The sequence below is a fragment of the Ovis aries genome, chromosome 11, assembly GCF_016772045.2.
Source record: "Ovis aries strain OAR_USU_Benz2616 breed Rambouillet chromosome 11, ARS-UI_Ramb_v3.0, whole genome shotgun sequence".
Lineage (NCBI taxonomy): Eukaryota > Metazoa > Chordata > Mammalia > Artiodactyla > Bovidae > Ovis > Ovis aries.
This window is the reverse complement of record NC_056064.1, coordinates 46,920,968-46,940,694: the sequence shown is the minus strand read 5'-3', so window position 1 is coordinate 46,940,694 and position 19,727 is coordinate 46,920,968. Positions and strand designations below refer to the sequence as shown.

Sequence of the window (19,727 nt, the reverse complement as noted above, 5' to 3'; positions counted from 1 at the left end):
ACCACCAGACTCATGGATACAGGGAGCATACAGAGAACAGATTGGTGGTTGCCAGAGGCATGGAGTAGGGAGACAGTGAAATGGCAAAGGAGCTAAAGAGTATATACTTTCTGTTATTAAATAAATAAGTACTAAGGATGCAGTGTACAACATGGTAACTATAGTTACTAACAGTATATGTGAACATTGCTAACAGACTAGATCTTAGAAGTTCTCATCACAAGAACAAAAAATAATTGTAATGATGCGGGCTGATAGATATTAACTAGACTCATGGAGAAGGCAAAGGCACCCCACTCCAGTACTCTTGCCTGGAAAATTCCACGGACAGAGGAGCCTGGAAGGCTGCAGTCCACAGGGTCGCGAAGAGTCGGACATGACTGAGCAACTTCCCTTTTACTTTTCACTTTCATGGATTGGAGAAGGAAATGGCAACCCACTCCAGTGTCCTTGCCTGGAGAATCCTAGGGACGGGGGAATCTGGTGGTCTTCCGTCTATGGGGTCACATAGAGTCAGACACGACTGAAGCAACTTAGCCGCAGCAGCAGACTCATGGTGGTCTGCTGGTGGTATTTTCACAATACATACAAATGCCAATGTACTCCTGAAACTAATATGATGTTATATGTCAATTATGTAGTTGCTTAGTTGCTAAGTTATGTCAGGCTCCTCTGTCCATGGGATTTCCCAGGCAAGAATACTGGAGTGGGTCACCATTTCCTTCTCCAGGGGATCTTCCCAACCCAGAGATCAAAGCTGTGTGTGTCTCCTGCATTGGCAGGCAGGTTCCTTACCACTGAGCCACCAAGGAAGCCCATAGTCAATTATATCTCAGTTAAATATAAAGTAAAAGAGCTTCACTGGTCACTAAGTAGAAATAGTGTGGGACCCCGATGACCTTATAAATGAAAGCCAGTATACACATTATGAACTATGCCATTAACTAATTCAATGTTTTTGTCATAAATTTAGACCACACTAGTCAGAGTCAAACTTCTTGAAAGCATTGTCTGCACTTCCTTACCTCACATTTACGCAACTCAGTGCAATCTGTCTTCAGCCCCGTCACTCCACTAAAAAGCTCTCACCGACGTTATTAATAATGTCCTCCTTGAAACACGCACTTCTCAGCATCTGTGAAACTGCGCCCACCTGATTCTCGGTTTTCCTCCTGCCTCTCTGGCTTCTTTCCAGAGTGTCTCTTCTGCTGCCTTTCCTGTTCTTAAAATCCAGTGGTCGTCAGAATTTTGTCCTGGGTAATCATTCTCTTTTCAATACCCATCCTGCCTTCCACTTCAGCTGTTACCAAAATGCCAGCGATGCTCCAGTCTTTCCTTCTCTAATCAGCTCCAGAGCAGTATATCTAACTGCTTACCTGACATCTCCATTTGCTGTCCCCGGCCCCTTCAAAATCTGCATTATTTTCTCACAAACCTGCTCCTCATTCCAAGTTTTCTGAAGGGAGTATTGGCATCAACCATCTGGGTGCCTGAGCCAGTAACCTGGGCAGCCTGCTGCCTTTAAACCTCCATCTTTTTTATTATCGTATCATTTTTATTATCACCAAGACCTGATGATTTTTCCCTCCTCAGTGTCCCTTGAACCCATCATGATTAGGGGGTGGCCACTGGCATGAGACTCCCTGGGTTCAAACCCCAACTCTTGGGCTTACCAGTTCTGTAACCTTCCTTAATCCTAACCATACTTAATCCCTTTGTGCCTCAGTTTCCTCGTCTGCAAAAGAGATATAATTTTTGCCACAATCGTGAAGATTGCATGAGTTAGTATGTTTAAATGTGTCAAACACCTCTTGGCACTTCCAGAGGCTCCATAAACAGTAGCTATGGGCTCCTCCTCCTCTTCCCCTCCAGTTGTGACCCAAGTCTGGGCACCATCTTATGTGGATTCCTCTAACATGTCCCCAGTGGCCTGCCCGCTTCCACTCTGCCTCCTCCCCCGCCCTCCGTCCAGTCTCGGACCTTTTGCTCTGTTTCGGTTTTGGCTACAGCTCGTAGGATCTTACTTAGTTCCCCGATCAGCGATTGAATCCAGGCCCCTGGCAGTGAGAACATGGAGTCCTAACCCCCGGACCACCAGGGAGTCCCCTGAAGGGAACTTTAAAAATCCAGATCTACTCATGTCCTCCCCCTGATTGGAACCTTCAAGTGGCTTTATATGACTCTGAATCCCACCTCCAAGGCCCCTTGTGAGCTGGGCCCACGTTTTTAAAGTTCCCTTCTGTGGCTGCCCCGTCCCCTTCCTGCCCTGAAACCTCTGTACTTTTTGTCCTTTCTGTCCCAGATCCTTTCTGTCCCATTTCCAGCCCAGCTCACTCCTTAGCAAACCCAGTGTCCTTCCCTAAGGAAAACCTTGCCTCCCCCTCCTCCAATGACAGTTTCTCAGAGACCCCCGTGTTTCCGCTCCATTGCATTTATCAGCATCAGGGTCCACTGTCAGTGTCCCAAGACTGGGGTTTGAGCCCAGAGGGTCTCACACTAGTGCCTGTGCTCCAATCATGATGGATCCCAGGGATACTCAGGGATGAAAACCATCAGGACTTGGTTTTCATATGGCTGGGCCAAGAGAGGGCAGGGTGAAGGAAGCTACCCAGGTTACTTCCTCGGGCAGCCTGCTGGTTGATGCCAACATTCCCTCCCGAAAACTTGGGAGGAAGAGCAGTTTGTGAGAAAGTGATGTGGAGTCTGAAGGGGCTGAGGGACTACCATATTCGGTGCTGGCTTCCACTCTAGATTGAGAAACACAAAGCCCAGGGCCATGTCATCTTGCAGACCACCTGACCCCCATGCCCAGCGAAGTGCCTGAATTGGAATAGGGGTGTGATCATTGCAGAGTCCATGAGTTTACATGACCACAGGGCTCAGAGCTTCGGTCATTGCTAATCTAGCTAGGATCTTTTTTGTCATGTGGTCGAACTGCTTCTGCCGGTCTGACTCCCTCTGAGTAACCAGGACAGGCTGGCTGAAGCCAGCTGATGAAAGTGGCTACATGATTTATGTCTGGAACAAGAGGGCTGTAAGGGCATCGACACCCAGACAAAGAGTCCTTTGAGTCTGAAAGGAGCATCTGTGCCCTTCCAACAATGGACATGAGATTAATAAGAGAATAAAAGCAATTATACCCAGAGAAGTCCCCAAATGGCAAAGCAACAGAGGGTTATATCACAGCACATTTATTCATCTTCTGTACGCAGGTCGGGGATTAAGAATCATGTTACACGAAGCAAAGGACAGGCAGAAGTTCGTCAGTGATGTTCAATATCTGCGGGACATGCAGCACAAGGTGGACTCAGAATACCAGGTAACAGCAGGCAGTGAGAAGTCTCCTCCGCCAACAGCAGGCGGAGAGAATTGGGGAAACAGTACTGGTACATGAGAAGCAGTAATAGGTTGCCAAAAGCCAAACTCCACACTTGGGACTTCCCTGGCGGTCCAGTGGTTAAGACTTCGCCTTCCAATGCAGGGGGTGCAGGTTTGATCCCTGCTCTGGGACCTAAGATCCCACATGCTTCAAAGCCAAAAAAAAAAAAAAAAGCAAAATGTAAAACAGAAGCAGTATATTAATGCATATACGTGGAATCTAGAACAATGGTACTGATGAACCTATTTGTAGGGCAGCAATGAGACACAGACATACAGAACAGACCTGTAGACACAGGCGGGGAAGGAGAGGGTGGGACGAATTGAGAGAGGAGCATGGAAACATACACATTACCATGTGTGAAATAGATAGCTGGTGGGAAATTGCCTGTAGATCACAGGGAGCTCAACCTGGTGCTCTGGACAGCCTAGAGAAATGCAGATGAGGAGGTAGGAGCGAGGTTCAAGAGGGCGGTGGTGGGGAGCGATATATGTACACTTATGGCTGATTTGGGGAAGGAAATGGCAACCCACTCCAGTACTCTTGCCTGGAAAATCCCGTGGACCAAGGAGCCTGGTAGGCTACAGTCCATGGGGTCACTAAGAGTCGGACACGACTGAACAACTTCACTTTCGCTTTTCACTTTCATGCATTGGAGAAGGAAATGGCAACCCTCTCCAGTATTCTTGCCTGGAGAATCCCAGGGACAGCAGAGCCTGGTGGGCTGCTGTCTATGTGGTCGCACAGAGGCAGACAAGACTGAAGCAACTTAGCAGCAGCATGGCTGATTCAGGTTGTACAGCAGAAACCTCAACATTGTAAAGCAATTATCTTCTAATTAAAACTATATATTTTTAAAAACAGAAGCAATATTGTAACAAATTCAGTAAAAGATTTTAAAAATGGTCTGTAACAACAACAACAAAATCTCAAAAACCCACACATAACAGCTGTGTGACCAATGAAAAGCTACTTCACCTCTCAGAGTCTGTTTCCTCATCTGTACAATGGGGATAGTAGTGCCCACCCCTGCATTATACCATTATGGAAATGAAATAACATTTTTCAAGTATTTAGCCCAGGGCTTGGCACACAAACCTTATCAACAAATGACATCAGGGCTTAAATTGGATAGACCAGCAATCAAGAAAAAAAAGACATTAAGGAGTTAACTGGGTCACCCTACCATTTATCAAACAACACACCCTTCCGTTGTCCTGCAGCCAAAAGAAAGGTAGTTAACACATTCTACAACAAGCTAACTCTTCGTCACCCTAGTTACAGTGTTTACATGCAAAAACAAAACAGGGAGCCTGAGAAGTCATGATGTAATTACCCAGAGCTGGCGTGGGACAAACCTGCCAGACTGGCTTGCGGGATTCTGGGAGCAGTTAGAAAGTGTCACTCAGCCCACTGGCTGGAGGTCACCCCTCAACAATCAAGGAGACACATCCTTAGCTTCAGCTGAGGATCAAAAAGTGCTCCTTCCCGAAGGAAAACCTAGACCTGTCATCATCAGGTTTTTCTCCTTCTTAGCAATTTCAAATATAACCGAACCTCCCGTGTCACCAAGGAAACCAGACCGATCTCAGTAACCTGATTTCACCTGTATAACACAGTTCAGCTCTGGGCCTGGAAATGAAGTCAGCAATTGCCTCCTACACTTGTCAGTCCACCTCCAAGGCTATAGAATTGAGGCGATTTCTATAAGATAATAAGAACTTAAACATCCGAACTGGTCACATTGGGAGGCCCTCTGCTTTCCACAAAGATGCCTCTGCCACGGAGCCCAGGTTGGAAATACTTGCTTGACATTGTCTCCAGAACAGGCACGTAAGAAAATCAATCTTACTATTTGATGGTCTCTCCTGGAGAAAACCGCACAACCACACGGCTTGGAGTCACTTGCAGCTTTATTTTCTAATTTCATTTGGGCTTTCAACACTGTGCTTGTTAATAAGGACACTTTCAACACTGTCTTCATAAATAATAATTATTATTAAGTGCCTACTGTGTCCTGAACAGGGTTTCCCTGGTAGCTCAAGTGGTAAAGAGTTCACGTGCTAACGCAGGAGACCTGGATTCGATCCCTGGGTTGGGATGATCCTCTGGAGAAGAAAATGGCAACCCACTCCAGTATTCTTGCCTGGGAAATCCTGTGGACAGAGAAACATGGCTGGCTACAATCCATGAGGCAGAAAAGAGCTGGACATGACTGAACAAGTGAACAACAACAACGTTCTGAACAAAGTCCCTTCTCTCCCCAAGTTCTTATTCTATGACTGAGAAACAAGCTACACACACAAGTAAATTAATATGTAAGACAGTATAATATATATGATAAATATAATGAGGCCAGTAAAACAGAGGTAAAGAGGATGGGGTGATGCTCTTTGCACAGGCAGAGCATCTTCTTTGAGGAAATAACATTTGATCCTGGAGGTAAAATGATGGGAAAGAGCTGGTCAGAGCATCCTGAGTAGCAAGGAAGCAGGTGCAAAGGCCCTGTGGTGGGAACTAACGGTACAAACAAAAGAAGGTCAGCTTGGCTGAAACACGAAGGGAGGGTGTGGATAGGACCAGATCACATCGAGTCTCTCAGGACAAAGCTTGGTCTTTGGTGTTTACTCTTATCCCAGTGAGAATTATTGAACAGTTTAAAGCAGGAGAGTGGTATGACCCGATTTACCTTTTTAAAAAGATCACTTTGGGGGGTTCCCTGATGGTCCAGTGGTTAAGAATCTTTGCCTTGCAATGCGGGAGATACCAGTTTCATCCCTGGTGTGGGAGGATCCCGCAGGCCTCAGGGTAACTGAGGCCACGCACCACAGCTGTCAAGCTTGCATTCTGGAGCCCTGAGCCACAACTACTGAGCCCACATGCCTAGAGTCTGTGTTTCACAACAAAAGAATATACTGCACACCATAACCAGAGAACAGCTCCCCACTCGCCACAACTAGAGAAAGCTTGCGTGCAACAATGAAGACCCAGAGGGGCCAGGAATAAATGAATTTAGAAAAAAGAAAAAGATCACTCTGGCTGTTGTGTGGGGAAAGGACTGAAAAGGGCAAGAGAAGCTGCAGAGAAACTTGTAAGGAAACTGATAAAAATTTAGGCAAGACCAGTGGGGGTGGTGAGAAGCAGCCTGACCCAGGAAATATCAACAGAAGCTGCACAGACATCTTGCTGATAGGGAGGAAGAGTGAGGGAAAGAGGGATGAAGGATAACTCCAATATTTTCATTGTCCATCAGTTCCCTCTATTATCATGGTTTAAACTTTATTTTTTTCAAACCTCCCATCCCTATACTTTTCAACAAGGACCATCTCTCCCTGTTTTACACACACATGAAACCAAAAAACTTAGAGGCCAACAGGTGGGACACCACTCAGCTCTTCCCCTTCCATCCCAGGATACATGCCTGTCTAGCCCTCAAGGCTTGAGGGGTGAAGGACACTCACTGCTGGGGCCAGACCTGAGAGCTTGATCCATGCCCCTGTGTTCCCAGCCCGTCTCCATTGTGGACTTCTCATCTGCATCCTTGGAATTCCTCCTTTTCTTACTGTCTCAGCCCACAAACATGTTCAACTCTCTCTCACACTGAGAACAAAAGAACAAAGCTGTCTGTGGACCTTGTGTCCTTTTCCAGCCACAACCCTGGCACTTTATCTAGTCTCCATATGTCCCCAAACAGTCAGCTAGACTTTTGTCTCCACTCCCTGCTCCCTCGGGTGCATCCCATTACCTACTGGCCTGTTAGCCTGGCCGTCTCCTAAGGTCAGTAGTGAAAATCAGTGGATAACTTTTAACTCTTTGTTTTCTGAAGCTTTATCTGCATTTGGGGCCATTACTCTTTCTTTCTTGAAACATTACTTCTCTGGCTTCCTGACATCACGTTCTCCTAGTTTTCCTCCTGTTTCACTCACATTCTCCTCTCTACCCATCACGTGTTAATTCCCCTAGGTTTCCATCAGCCCAGTTTTCTCCTAATTCACAATTTCTGTGGCCCATCTCATCCCTTCCTATGTGTTTAACTACCACTCATACCCTGATGGGGCTCGCCAGGTGGCTCAGTGGTAAAGAACCTGCCTGCCAATGCAGGAGACATGGGGTCGATCCCTGGGTCTGGAAATCCTCCTGGAGAAGGAAATGGCAACACTCCAGTATTCTTGCCTGGGAAATCCCATGGACAGAGGAGCCTGGAGGGCTACAGTCCATGAGGTTGCAAAAAGAGTCAGACATGACTTAGCGACCAAACAATGGCAATCACATAGACCCATGACCTGTAATCCCGAGTCTTCTCAAAGTGTCAGAATCCCATACACACCTGCTTGCTGGATGGTTCCATCTAGGAGTCGGAAAGGCACACTGAATACAACATGTCCATGGTGAATTCTTTGTGATCCATCCCCGATCATCCTCCTGTGTACCCCTTCTCTGAAGATGGTGGCCCAAGCCTTCCTTGACTCCTTTCTCTTTGTCACCACTCACAATCCCCCCACCCCCACCCCTGCCAGTTACCAAGTTCTGCTGAATTTACCTAAAAGCTCATGAACTTGTGCCTCCCTTCTCATCCTGTGGCCGTTGCCCTGGTTCCAACCTCCATGGTTTATCTCCAAGTTTATTAAAATATCCTCATATCCGGTCTCCCTGCCTGCAGCCTTGCCACCTTTCAGATGGAAACGTATGGAAAATGAGAACTGAATATGCAATTCCATCGTTTTCCCCTCACACAGAGGCAGGTCCCAGACCCAAGAAGCACAGAAAGAACAGCCCAATCCGCCACCGCTTCTCTAACCTCCCTTCCCTGGTCCTTATTCTCTCAGCAAGAGTGGTGAAGACCATAGTTTTAACTTAGAACTAGAGGGACCCTCCGTATTCCCACAGCACCCTCTTCAAAACAAAACAAAACCTTACTGAAGTGTAATTTACATATCATAAAATTCACCTGCTTCAAGTTTAAATTGACCAAGTTTGCTGCCATCACCATCATCCCATTTTAGAACATTTCTATCACTCCAATACCAAAGCACCCTTTTCATACCTCTTTTTCATTGTTGATGAAATTGTATTGGAATTGTCTTTCGTATGTCTTTCTATCAAACTGGACCACAACTTCTTCAGGGAAGGACAGAGTCACTTTCCTGTGTTGAATCGAATGCCTTGTCATTGCTGAAAGCCAGCATTAGCGAACTTGACCACCAACAATGTTTATCAGACACAGGTCCAGCTGACTTGTAACTAATCCTCAAAGTCAAATCTGCCTTCACTGAGCATTTTCAAAACCACTCACCACAAGGTCTACAAAAATAAATGATTGTCCCTAATATGTTCTGAGGAGTGTCAAATTAAGTATATAGCAACCCACAGAAACTACTTTGATGGGAATAGTGATGAGTTATCTTATCAACTCTGTCCCTCGCCTTCTTCCAGAAAAGATTTAAAGTAGGGATTTAAGAATCAGTTGCATGGGACTTCCCTGGTGGTCCAGTGGTCAAGACTTCACCTTCCAACAGAGGGGCTGTGAGTTCAATTCTTGATCGAAGAGCTAAGATCCCACATGCCTTGCAGGCAAAACAAAACAAACAAACAAACAAAAACATGAAACAGAAGCAATACTGTAACAAATTCAATACTTTAAAAATGGTCCACATCAGAAAAAAAAAATCAGTTGCATGACTTTAATGACCCCCTCAATAACTTGGTCCATATACAAACTGTGTGTATTTAGATAATTTACTCAGATAGACTGCACTGGGTAGACACTGAAACCCTGGGGCATCAGTGAGCTTGGCCAGTTACTTGTGGAAACCCCAGCTTTTACTCGGAGCCCAGTGACGTGCAAGGGACTCCCCATTTCAGGGTGTACAATAGTGTAAGGCCTAATAACCAGATGTGACTCCCAAATCATAGACCTTTGCCACATATGCCTTCCTGTGCTGGACTTGTCTTTAATGAACTAGCTCAAATTGAAGCCCTTAGAAACCTGCTGTACACACTATTCCTGCAACTGCCTAAAATACTCTTCAGGCTGGTATGCCCCAAATTAGCAGTGCCTTTACAGGTCTGCCTGTCAGCGGCAGGAGAGGAAGGTTAAACCTTCCCTGAGTTATTCTGATGCTGTTCCTCTCAGTGGTTGGGTGGGACACTTTTGAAAAACCAAGAGGAAATAAACATCTATTTGGCATATTACATGCTATTTCAGAATCTGGTAGCTAGTATGTAATTATACACCATCTCAGAATTTGGCTCTATTTCTTCAAGGGTGTTCATGCTGTTTAGCTTTTTATTTCCCCTTCTTTTGGTCAAATGTGTTTATGAAGCTTGTGGCAAAATTTAGCCGTTAACGTCCACTGAAAGCTAGAAAGAAAGATTACACCTGGCATTTCAGGATGATTTTCTAGACTCTATCAAATGTGTTCAAATGGGTTTCACTTCATGTTGCTTATTTTTCATTTGGATTCTTTCAAGTACAGATCAAAACCTAATATGATGATATAAACTTGTTCAAGGATGTAATGGGTCACTGCGCCAGGTAGCACGAGTCTGGGGGCTATCCACGCGAGGGGTTGAGGGAACAGAGATAATTCAGCTTTTTCTCCTGCAGGAGTCACGGGGAGGGATATGTGACATGTGCATTCCGCTACTCTTCATAGAACAAACAAAAAAACTCTCCGGAGGGGAACAGCATATCAAACTGTTTTTCACACCTTTGATTTCTCAACCTCTTAAAACTGATAAACTTTGATAACGTCCCCAGTGATAATTAAAAGCCCAAACTCTGAGTTAGGCATGTTGGATCACTGTTGTTACTGAGTCACTCAGTCGTGTCCCACTCTGCAACCCCATGAACTAGAGCCCACCAGACTCCTCTGGCCATGGGATTCTCCAGGCAAGAATACTGAAGTGGGTAGCCATCCCCTTCTCCGGGGCATCTTCCCAACCCAGGGATCAAACCGGAGTCTTCTGCATTGGCAGGTGGATTCTTTACCACTGAGCCACCAGGGTAGCCCGCGATGGATTATAAGAACAATTAAAAGCAACTGAAGGCTGTGGCAAGTTCTGCTTCTCAAAATGCTTGTGGGGTTCGAGTAACAATAACCTTGCTGATGAAGATGTAGAGTTGGGTCATCATTACAATGCTTTTTAGACCAGAACCGTGAAGCTGGAAGAGTTCCTGGGGTGTGTGGCTTCCTAAGGTACCAGGAGCCCAAATGATGACTAAGAATGGGGCTGGTAATAAAAGGGACAAAAGAAACTTTGAGCATCCCTGTGGGTTCAGAAAGCTGTAATTCTGAAGCAAATGGTTTACAGAGGTAGCCTGCATGACTGGGCATGGCAGCTCCTCAGTTGGCTGCTGAGGGGATGGGCGGGCTTAGCAAGCAGACCTCTACTTCTGGGGCAGAAAAACAAGGATGAACGTCAGGCCTGCAAGAAGAGTCTTTCTTCTTCCACAGCCAAGGTTGGAGTCACCTTATTTGGCAAGAGCAGGCTTTAGAAAAAGGAGTACACCCAGATATGGGATTGGAAACAATTAGAGGTTGATCAAGACTGTGATGAAGATGGTAGTGGTGATGATGATGGTGGTGGTGGTAGATGGTGATGATGCTGAGTTTTACTGAATGCTACAGCGAGCCAACCACTCTGCTAAGCATCTTACCAACAGTCCCTCAGGCTCTCCCTGCAGTCTTGCAGCGCAGAGACACCTCCATCCCAAAGATGAGAGAAGCAAGAATCTATGGAGTTAGTCAGCTTGCCCAAGGTCACAGTGCTAGAAAGTGGCAGAGCTGGGTCCTGTCGAATCACAAAACCCTCGTCGTCCCCCGCAGGCACATAGGCATGTTTGTTTTCCGGCCCCACAAATGGTAGCTTCTGCACAGGAGGCAACCTGACAGCACGTGTTACAGTCAGAAGGATGGGTTTGGGGGTCCAGAGGGTGCAACACCAAAGGGAGAGTGAAGGAAGAAGCCCCAATTCTCCCCAGAAAGAAGAAACAAGGCGTTACCTGGAGCCTCCATTTCAAGACCCAGCCAGTTCCTGCCACAAGAACAGAAACTTATTTATAGCAGTCTAGCTCCAGACACATGAAACTGAAAGAGAAATAAAGTCCCAGGGTGAGGGGAGCCCTGGTGACGATGAATTACAAATCTTTTCCTTCTCCCCATCCTGGGGATTTCACACTCCCAGCCCCTATCCCTTCAGGACCCTCCAAGCAGAAACCGCATCAACATCAGAAAACAACAACAACAAATCATTCACATGTACAAATGGGTACACCCATTTGTGTGTACTCCCTGGGTAGGGCTGGGGGGTATGGCTAGATTGTGTGTATACCCATTTGTGTATACTCCCTGGATAGGGCTGGGGGGTATGGTTAGATTCTTGCTGCTTCTAGGACTGGAAGTCCGAACTTAGCTCTGTCCCCATGTCCCCTTCTCAGCAAAACTAACTTGGAGAGGACTAATGTTTGATTTACATGGAAAGATTGCTTGGCTGTTTCGAAATTAAAGTTAGAAAGTACCTACCTTGCCACTGGTTTCTTCTCCTGCTCCTCTGTGAGAGAAGGTGGAGGGGTGGGGAGAACTAGAGGGGAAAAACATTTTTTTTCAACATTGCAAATCATTCTATTTCTCCTCCCCTTTTAGTAAAGAAATATTTAAGTCGCATGCATTCTTGGAGAGAAGTTTCAAAAAACACTCAGCCCACAAGAATTCTGTTCATCCCACAAAATCTGCCTCAGTCCTGCATGCAGTTGCTAATACGGGCTCCTCCACTTTCAGCCTATCAGCATTTCCTTCCCCAGCCTCTAATACAAGGGTAACAGAGACCTCTGAGGCTCCAGGAAACAATACTACAGGCTGGGGCTCCCCTGCCCCCAACAGGAGCTCCAGCACTCATCGTAAAGAAATAGGGAAAAAGAGGCCCATATTTAGTTGGACTTTACTGACCTCTCCAGCTGACTCTTTTTAGTTTTAGCTTGGTTAATTCTATCATTTGGTGTCTGTTTAACTTATTATAGTTACTATTCAGTATTGGGGACGGGGTGTTCTTATTTAAATTATTTATTAAAACAAACACTGTCCAGAATTATTTAAAAGGCTTGCTATCTATTGAATAATGGCATCATTTTTGAAATAACAAACTGAGGGCTGAAATCAAGATTGCTGAGAGAAATATCAACAACCTCAGATAAGCAGAAAATACCATTCTAATGGCAGAAAGTAAAGAGGAGCTAAAGAGCCTCTTGATGAGGGTGAAAGAAGAGAGTGAAAAGGCTGGCTTAAAACAGAACATTCAGAAAACTAAGATCATGGCACCCAGTCCCATCACTTCATGGCAAGTAGATGGGGAAATAGTGGAAACAGTGACAGATTTTATATTCTTGGGCTCCAAAATCACTGCAGATGGTGCCTGCATCCACGAAATTAAAAGACGCTTGCTCCTTGGAAGAAAAGCTATAACAAACCTAGACAGTATTAAAAAGCAGAGACATCACTTTTCTGACAAAGGTCCATATAGTCAAAGCTATGGTTTTTCCAGTAGTCATGTATAGATGTGAGAGTTGGACTGTAAAGAAGGCTGAGTGCTGAAGAATTGATGCTTTTGAACTACGGTGCTGGAGAAGACTATTGAGAGTCCCTTGGACAACAAGGAGATAGAAATCAACTCTGAATATTCACTGAAAGGAACTGATGCTGAAGCTCCAGGCCACATGATGCAAAGAGCCAACTCATTGGAAGAGACCCTGATGCTGGGAAAGACTGAGGGCAGGAGGAGAAGGGGCGGCAGAGGATGAGATGTTTGGATGGTATCACCAACTCAATGGACAAGAGTTTGAGCATACTCTTAGAGACAGTGAAGGACAGGGAAGCCTGGCGTGCTGCAGTTTATGGGGTCACAAACAGTTGGACACAACTTGGAGACTGAACAACAACAAGGGGAAAAATTCCACCATTTTGGAGTGTTCTCCCTTTCCAAGCAAGGTGGGGTAAAACGACACCTTACTCCTAAGTATCCAGGATTCACCTTGCTGCAGGTACCACCTGGCCGCTGTAGATGAACCCTGAGACCAGCGCTTCACTTGCCAATCAGTCTTGAAGCACAGTGTAACTGATTCTCTGTTCCCAAGTCCAAGTGGTAAATGTTTTGTTAATATCAGGTCATTTCTACTCTTAACCTTGTGGCAGAATATTGGCTTTCCCCTTGGCCACGAAATTCTGGCAAATCCTTCAAGGAAGGAGATGCATTTTCTAACAGAGGGAAAAACATGTGGAAGAAATCTTTCCTTTCTTAACTCAGGCAGGAAAAGGGAGATGTCAGGCCTGGTTTAGAAATAAGATTGTCTTTATGCTGCATTTCTTTACTGTAGCAGTGGATAATTCGGCTCTGGCAGGACAAAGGTGAGTTCAGTTACTGGACCTATAGAAATCCTGCAAGAAGTTTTGCTATATTGCAGTATTTAAAATGTCAGTTGAGGGCTTCCTTGGCAGCTCAGTGGTAAAGAATCCACCTGCCAGTACAGGGCTCATGGGTTTGATCCCTGATCAGGGAAGATCCCACGTGCCATGGAGCAGCTAAGATGGTGCACCGCAACTGTTGAGCCTGTGCTCTAGAGCCCAGGAGCCCTGGAGCCCTGGAGCCCATGCTCTGCAACAATAGAAGCCACCGCAATGAGAAGCCTGCACACCGCAACTAGAGTATGCCCCACTCGCTGCAACTAGAGAAAGCCAGCACAGCAATGAAGACCCAGCACAACCAAAAATAAATAAATAAGTAAAGTTCTTTTTAAAAAGTGATGAAACAATTGGAAGGGAAACCATATGCAAAGAGAGGAAGGGAAGGAAGAAGAGATGAGAAGAGAAGAGAAATAAATCAGGGTCCATACTTCACATAGGGCTTCCCAGGTGGCACTAGTGGTAAAGAACCCACCTGCCAATGCAGGAGATGCACGTTCCATCCCTGGGTTGCAGAAGGTCCCCTGGAGAAGGGTACGGCAACCCCCTCTAGCATTCTTGCCTGGAGAATCCCATGGATAGAGAAGCCTAGTTGGGCTAGTCCATAGGATTGAAAAGAGACACGACTGAAGTCACTTAGCATGCATATTCATATCATGGTGGTGGTTTAGTCACTAAGTTGAGTCTCACTCTTGCAACCCCATGGACTGTAGCCCACAGCTTCCTCTGTCCATAGGATTTTCCAGGCAAGCATACTGGAGTGGGTTGCCATTTTCTTCTCCAGGAGATCTTCCAGACCCAGGGATTGGACCCAGGTCTCCTGGGCTGAAAGCAGAGTCTTGACCAACTGAGCCACCAGGGAAGCCCTTCGTATCATATATAAAGTTAATTCCAAATAGATTATAGGTCTATATGTAAAACTGTACAACTTTTAGGAAAAAAAATAGGAGAAAGGCTTTGTTACCTTGGGTTATGAAAAGTGTCCTTAGATACACCAAAAGCACTATGCAAAAATAAATAAAAATGTAAAAGCCAGATAAAGATAAATATCATATGAATATCGCTCATGTGTAAAATCGTTAAAAAAAAAGAAGAAATCATTCATACAAATGAACTTATATACAAAACAGAAATAGACCTACCGACATAGAAAACAAATTTATGGCTACCAAAGGGGAAGCGAGGGAGGGATAAATTAGGAGTTTGGAATTAATATAAACACACTACTACATATAAAATAGATAATCAACAAGTACCTACTATATACAGGGAACTATACTCAGTATTTTGTAACAACCTATATGGGAAAAGAATCTGAAAAAAGTGATTCATATATCTGAATTACTTTGTTGTACACCAGAAACTAACACAGCCATTGTATATCAACTATACCTCAAAAACAAAAAATCCATTGACATGCCCATATAATACAATAGCCTTGGGTTTTGTTCAGTCCTAACACTGGAGAGCGAAAAAGCTGGCTTAAAGCTCAACATTCAGAAAACGAAGATCATGGCATCCGGTCCCATCACTTCATGGGAAATAGATGGGGAAACAGTGGAATCAGTGTCAGCCTTTATTTTTTTGGGCTCCAAAATCACTGCAGATGGTGACTGCAGCCATGAAATTAAAAGACGCTTACTCCTTTGAAGAAAAGTTATGACCAACCTAGATAGCATATTCAAAAGCAGAGACATTACTTTGCCAACTAAGGTCTGTCTAGTCAAGGCTATGGTTTTTCCTGTGGTCATGTATGGATGTGAGAGTTGGACTGTGAAGAAAGCTGAGCGCTGAAGAATTGATGCGTTTGAACTGTGGTGTTGGAGAAGACTCTTGAGAGTCCCCTGGACTGCAAGGAGATCCAACCAGTCCATTCTGAAGGAGATCAGCCCTGGGATTTTTTTGGAAGGAATGATGCTGAAGCTGAAACTCCAATACTTTGGCCACCTCATGTGAAGAGTTGACTCATTGGAAAAGACTCCGATGCTGGGAGGGACTGGGGGCAGGAGGAGAAGGGGACAACCGAGGATGAGATGGCTGGATGGTATCACGGACTCGATGGACGTGAGTCTGAATGAACTCCAGGAGATGGTGATGGACAGGGAGGCCTGGCGTGCTGCGATTCATGGGGTTGCAAAGAGTTGGACACGACTGAGTGACTGAACTGAACTGAACTGAATACTGGAAGAGAAATATTTTGGTACTAAATTTTGTTTTAAAAAATGGAACAATTCTTCGGTTGTTTTATTTATTATTGCATTTGGGAATAGATAGTTCCCTCCAGAACAAAAAGGAAATTTAGCTAACATTAAGTGCTAGATTCTGGGGGATTCAAAAGATAAGACATGATCTTTACCTTCAGGATTTCTTGCTAATCAGCAGGAGAAACAGGCTCAAAAAATAAAACTAAATACAATAGTGGAAAAGTTGCATAATTCAAGTCATGTACGTGTACAGGAGCAATTAACAGGGCCTGGGGAAGAATATACCCTGAGTCAGGGTAGAAACCACAGGGATGAGATGCCCTATGAGCTGGTTCTTAGCAGATAAGCAGGGTTTGCCAAGAAAGCATGCTGCAAAAGCTATTCCAAGTGGAAGGAACAGCATGTGCTAAAGCTCTCAAGTGTGAAAATTCTTATCCTGTAGCTGGAAATCTACAGAATTCTTACCCTGTAGCTTGGAATCTGACCCAAGGGGATACAGAGCAATGAAGGTGAGCATGAGAAGAATGAAGATAGTAAGAACAAGGGGAGGGATAAATTAGGAGTTTGGGGATTAACAGATACACACTACTATATATAAAATAAACAACAAGGACCCGTTGTATAGCACAGGGAACCATATTCTATATCTTGTAGTGACCTATAGAATCTAAAGAATATGTGTGTGTAAATTAACATTGTGTGTAATAACATTGTAAATTAACCATACTTCAGTTTTAAAAAAAAAAAAAGGAGGCTGAGAACAGAGAGAGAAGTAAGTACAGTGTTCTAGGAAGAGCTAGAAGGCAGCTCTAAAAGGCAGCTTTGGGCTAAGTACTTGACAAAATGCCTCTGTTGTTTGAATTTATGAAGGCAGCAGCTAATATTCTTGACCTGGCATTTAGGGCAAAGAGAGGAGGAAATGATGCCTGGGTATCTTTACACCTGATAAGAGGTATTGGTAACACTTAAGAGATGGACATCTGTATTGCATGTTCCTCATAATAGGCATTCCAAGCATAAAGTTATCAGAGCTAGCTGTAGACCTAAGCCAAAGAAACATTTTTGTTTTTATTCTGCAGGCTTGTCTAAGACGACAGGAATACAAAAGAGACCCAAATGAGAAGAAACGAGATCAATTTTGGGGGCAAGAGACAAATTTTGAGAGATCCCGGTTTTCAAGCGGGTCATCTTCCAAACAGGTACTTAGAACTCTGGGAGACACTTTTTGCTGCAGAGGGTGTGTGTGTATGTGTGTCTGTGAAGAATTTCAAAGGGCAGGGCAGGGAGAGACAGTGGCAGAAGCTCTCATCCTGGGTACCACCCCTACCAGGCCTGCTCCTCCTCTGCTGCGTGACCCTCCCTCTTCACCCTGTTGAGTCTCACTCTTCTTTCCTATATATAAAGGGTACAGTGGAGAGGTACCATCCAAATCAGAAACGCTGTGACCATTTAAGAGCTGGAAGCACTGGGCCTTCTAAAGTGCAGTATCATATCTATATACCTATATCTCTGGCTACTTGATCTGTCTATATGGAGACATATGCAGGCTTATGATCTTACCCATTGCATAGCTTAGTATAGATTTTATTTCAAATAGAGTAAAATGCAGTAATAATTGCATCATGTAATAACTAGAAATTGTTCACAGATTTTTGTCTGGATGACACTAATAAATAAGACGACCAATATAGGAACTTCCCTGGTGGTCCAGTGGTAAAGAATCCAGTTGCCAAGGCAGGGGGCACAGGTTCAATCCCTGGTGTGGGAAGACTCCACATGCCTCGGGGCAACAAAACCTGTGTGCCAGAACTCCCAGCCCTCCTGCTGCAACTAGATTATGCTCCACAAGAGAACCCACCGCAGTGAGTGAGAAGCCTGTGTACGGCAACAAAGACCTGGTGCAACCAAAAATAAATATAAATAAACAAAGTTAAAACAAATGAGATCAGGAATCTGCCTGCAAAGCAGGAGGCCCAGGTCCAATCGCTGGGTGGGGCAGATCCCCTGCAGAAGGAAATGGCAACCCACTCCAGTATTCTTGCCGGGAAAATTATATAGACAGAGGAGCCTGGTGGGCTACAGTCCATGGGGCTGCAAAGAGTCAGACAAGACTTAGCCACTAGACTACTCCAACATAACAGCAATACGAAAATGATAACAACAGTAGTAATAGTTATCATCACTTGAGTGATTACAATGTTCCAGTATCATGCTAGGCGCTTTTACCTATTCATTTATTTAATTCTCATAAATCTCTTTGCAGGTTATAGCCTCATTTTATAGATGAGAAAACTGAGCCTTAGAAAAAATAAGACAGTTTACCTAAGATTTCACAGCCAGTATGCCCTGGTGGCTCAAACAGTAAAGAACCCACCTGCAATGCAGGAGACCCGGGTTTGACCCCTGAGTCAGGAAGATACCCTAGATCTTCAGGTCAGGAAGATCTTTCTTCCCCTGGAAAAGGAAATAGCAACCCACTCCATTATCTTTGCCTGGAGAATTCCATGGACAGAAGAGCCTGATGAGCTAGTCTATGGGGTCGCAAAGAGTCAGACACGACTCAGCAACTAACACACACACACACACACACACACACACACACACACACACACACACTCCTTTGCAGGCAGTCTGACCCCTGAGAGGGTGGCTCTGAACCACTGAGCTGTATGATCATATTTCATGTTTAAGATCTTATCTGTGTAAGGTTTTACTTATCCTATGTAAGCACTGAATACCGCAGGCTGCATTCAATACTGGTTGTTAGCATGGAGAACTGATTTAAGATGAGTAATATGCCTTTTATGAATTCTTATTTAATATTTTATGCCTAAAATATACTCTGGAGGATGGACTCTTTTCTATCAGTGGTGTGGATCCCTGAGATAGATCCTGGATACCTGATATCAATCAAGTTCTCGGTGGGATTTCTTCTCTAATCTAGGACATTCACATAGCAGTTATTTAATGTTCAAAGGACACCTTAAAAACATCAGTGATTGATGATTATGGGAAAGACCTATATTCCCTATTAAGGAACATAAGATTGCGCAATAAAACGTTCCACCTAAAGCCCGAAGGTGAAAGAAACTCCCTCACAATATTGGCAGCTCTGAGAAGAGCACGCTGCCTGCATCTTTTCCTGTTTGTTGTTATTGTTTAGTCGTTAAGTTGTGTCTGACTCTTTTGTGATCCCATAGATGGTAGCCCATCAGGCTCCTCTGTCCATGGGATTTCCCAGGCAAGAATGCTGGTGTGGGTTGCCATTTCCTACTCCAGGGGATCTTCCCGCCCTGGGATCAAACCCACATCTTCATTGGCGGGCACATTCTTTTCCACTGAGCCACCAGGGAAGCCCACCTTTTCCTGTTAGTCAAGGACTAAATAAAATGCCTGGTGCTGATTAAACTTATGGAGTGAGATTAATCCAAAATTTAAATCTAGTTTGGCTAGAACAACACATTTTTAGCATTAAGATAAATTCTCCCAGTTTTGCACTTAGAAACAAAAATCAAGGACAGATGAAAACAACAAAAAAAAAAAGTAACGTAATTTCAGTCGAACAGTAGCATGTAGCAATCTTCCTAGACTGGAATTACTAAACAAATAGGCAGCTGGGTTCTTCTTCTATTTTCATGCAAAGTCTCACGTGCAGAGTCTTGGCCATTTTGCACGGCAACACTCATGCAT

The 19,727-nt window shown here is 44.6% G+C and overlaps 1 protein-coding gene and 1 long non-coding RNA gene across 2 annotated transcripts in view; one reads left to right on the top strand and one right to left on the bottom strand.

Annotated features, from left to right (window-relative positions):
- Positions 1-19,727, top strand: part of MARCHF10 (membrane associated ring-CH-type finger 10) — a 113,766-nt gene that overhangs the window by 16,159 nt on the left and 77,880 nt on the right. The window contains exons 2-3 of the mRNA XM_027974358.3: positions 3,213-3,319; positions 17,117-17,236. Coding sequence (XP_027830159.1) covers positions 3,230-3,319; positions 17,117-17,236 — 210 coding nt within the window. The 5' untranslated portion in view covers positions 3,213-3,229. The remainder of the gene's footprint in view (positions 1-3,212; positions 3,320-17,116; positions 17,237-19,727) is intronic.
- The window catches only part of LOC121820635 (uncharacterized), a 129,048-nt gene that overhangs the window by 75,487 nt on the left and 33,834 nt on the right, over positions 1-19,727 (bottom strand). The window lies entirely within an intron of this gene.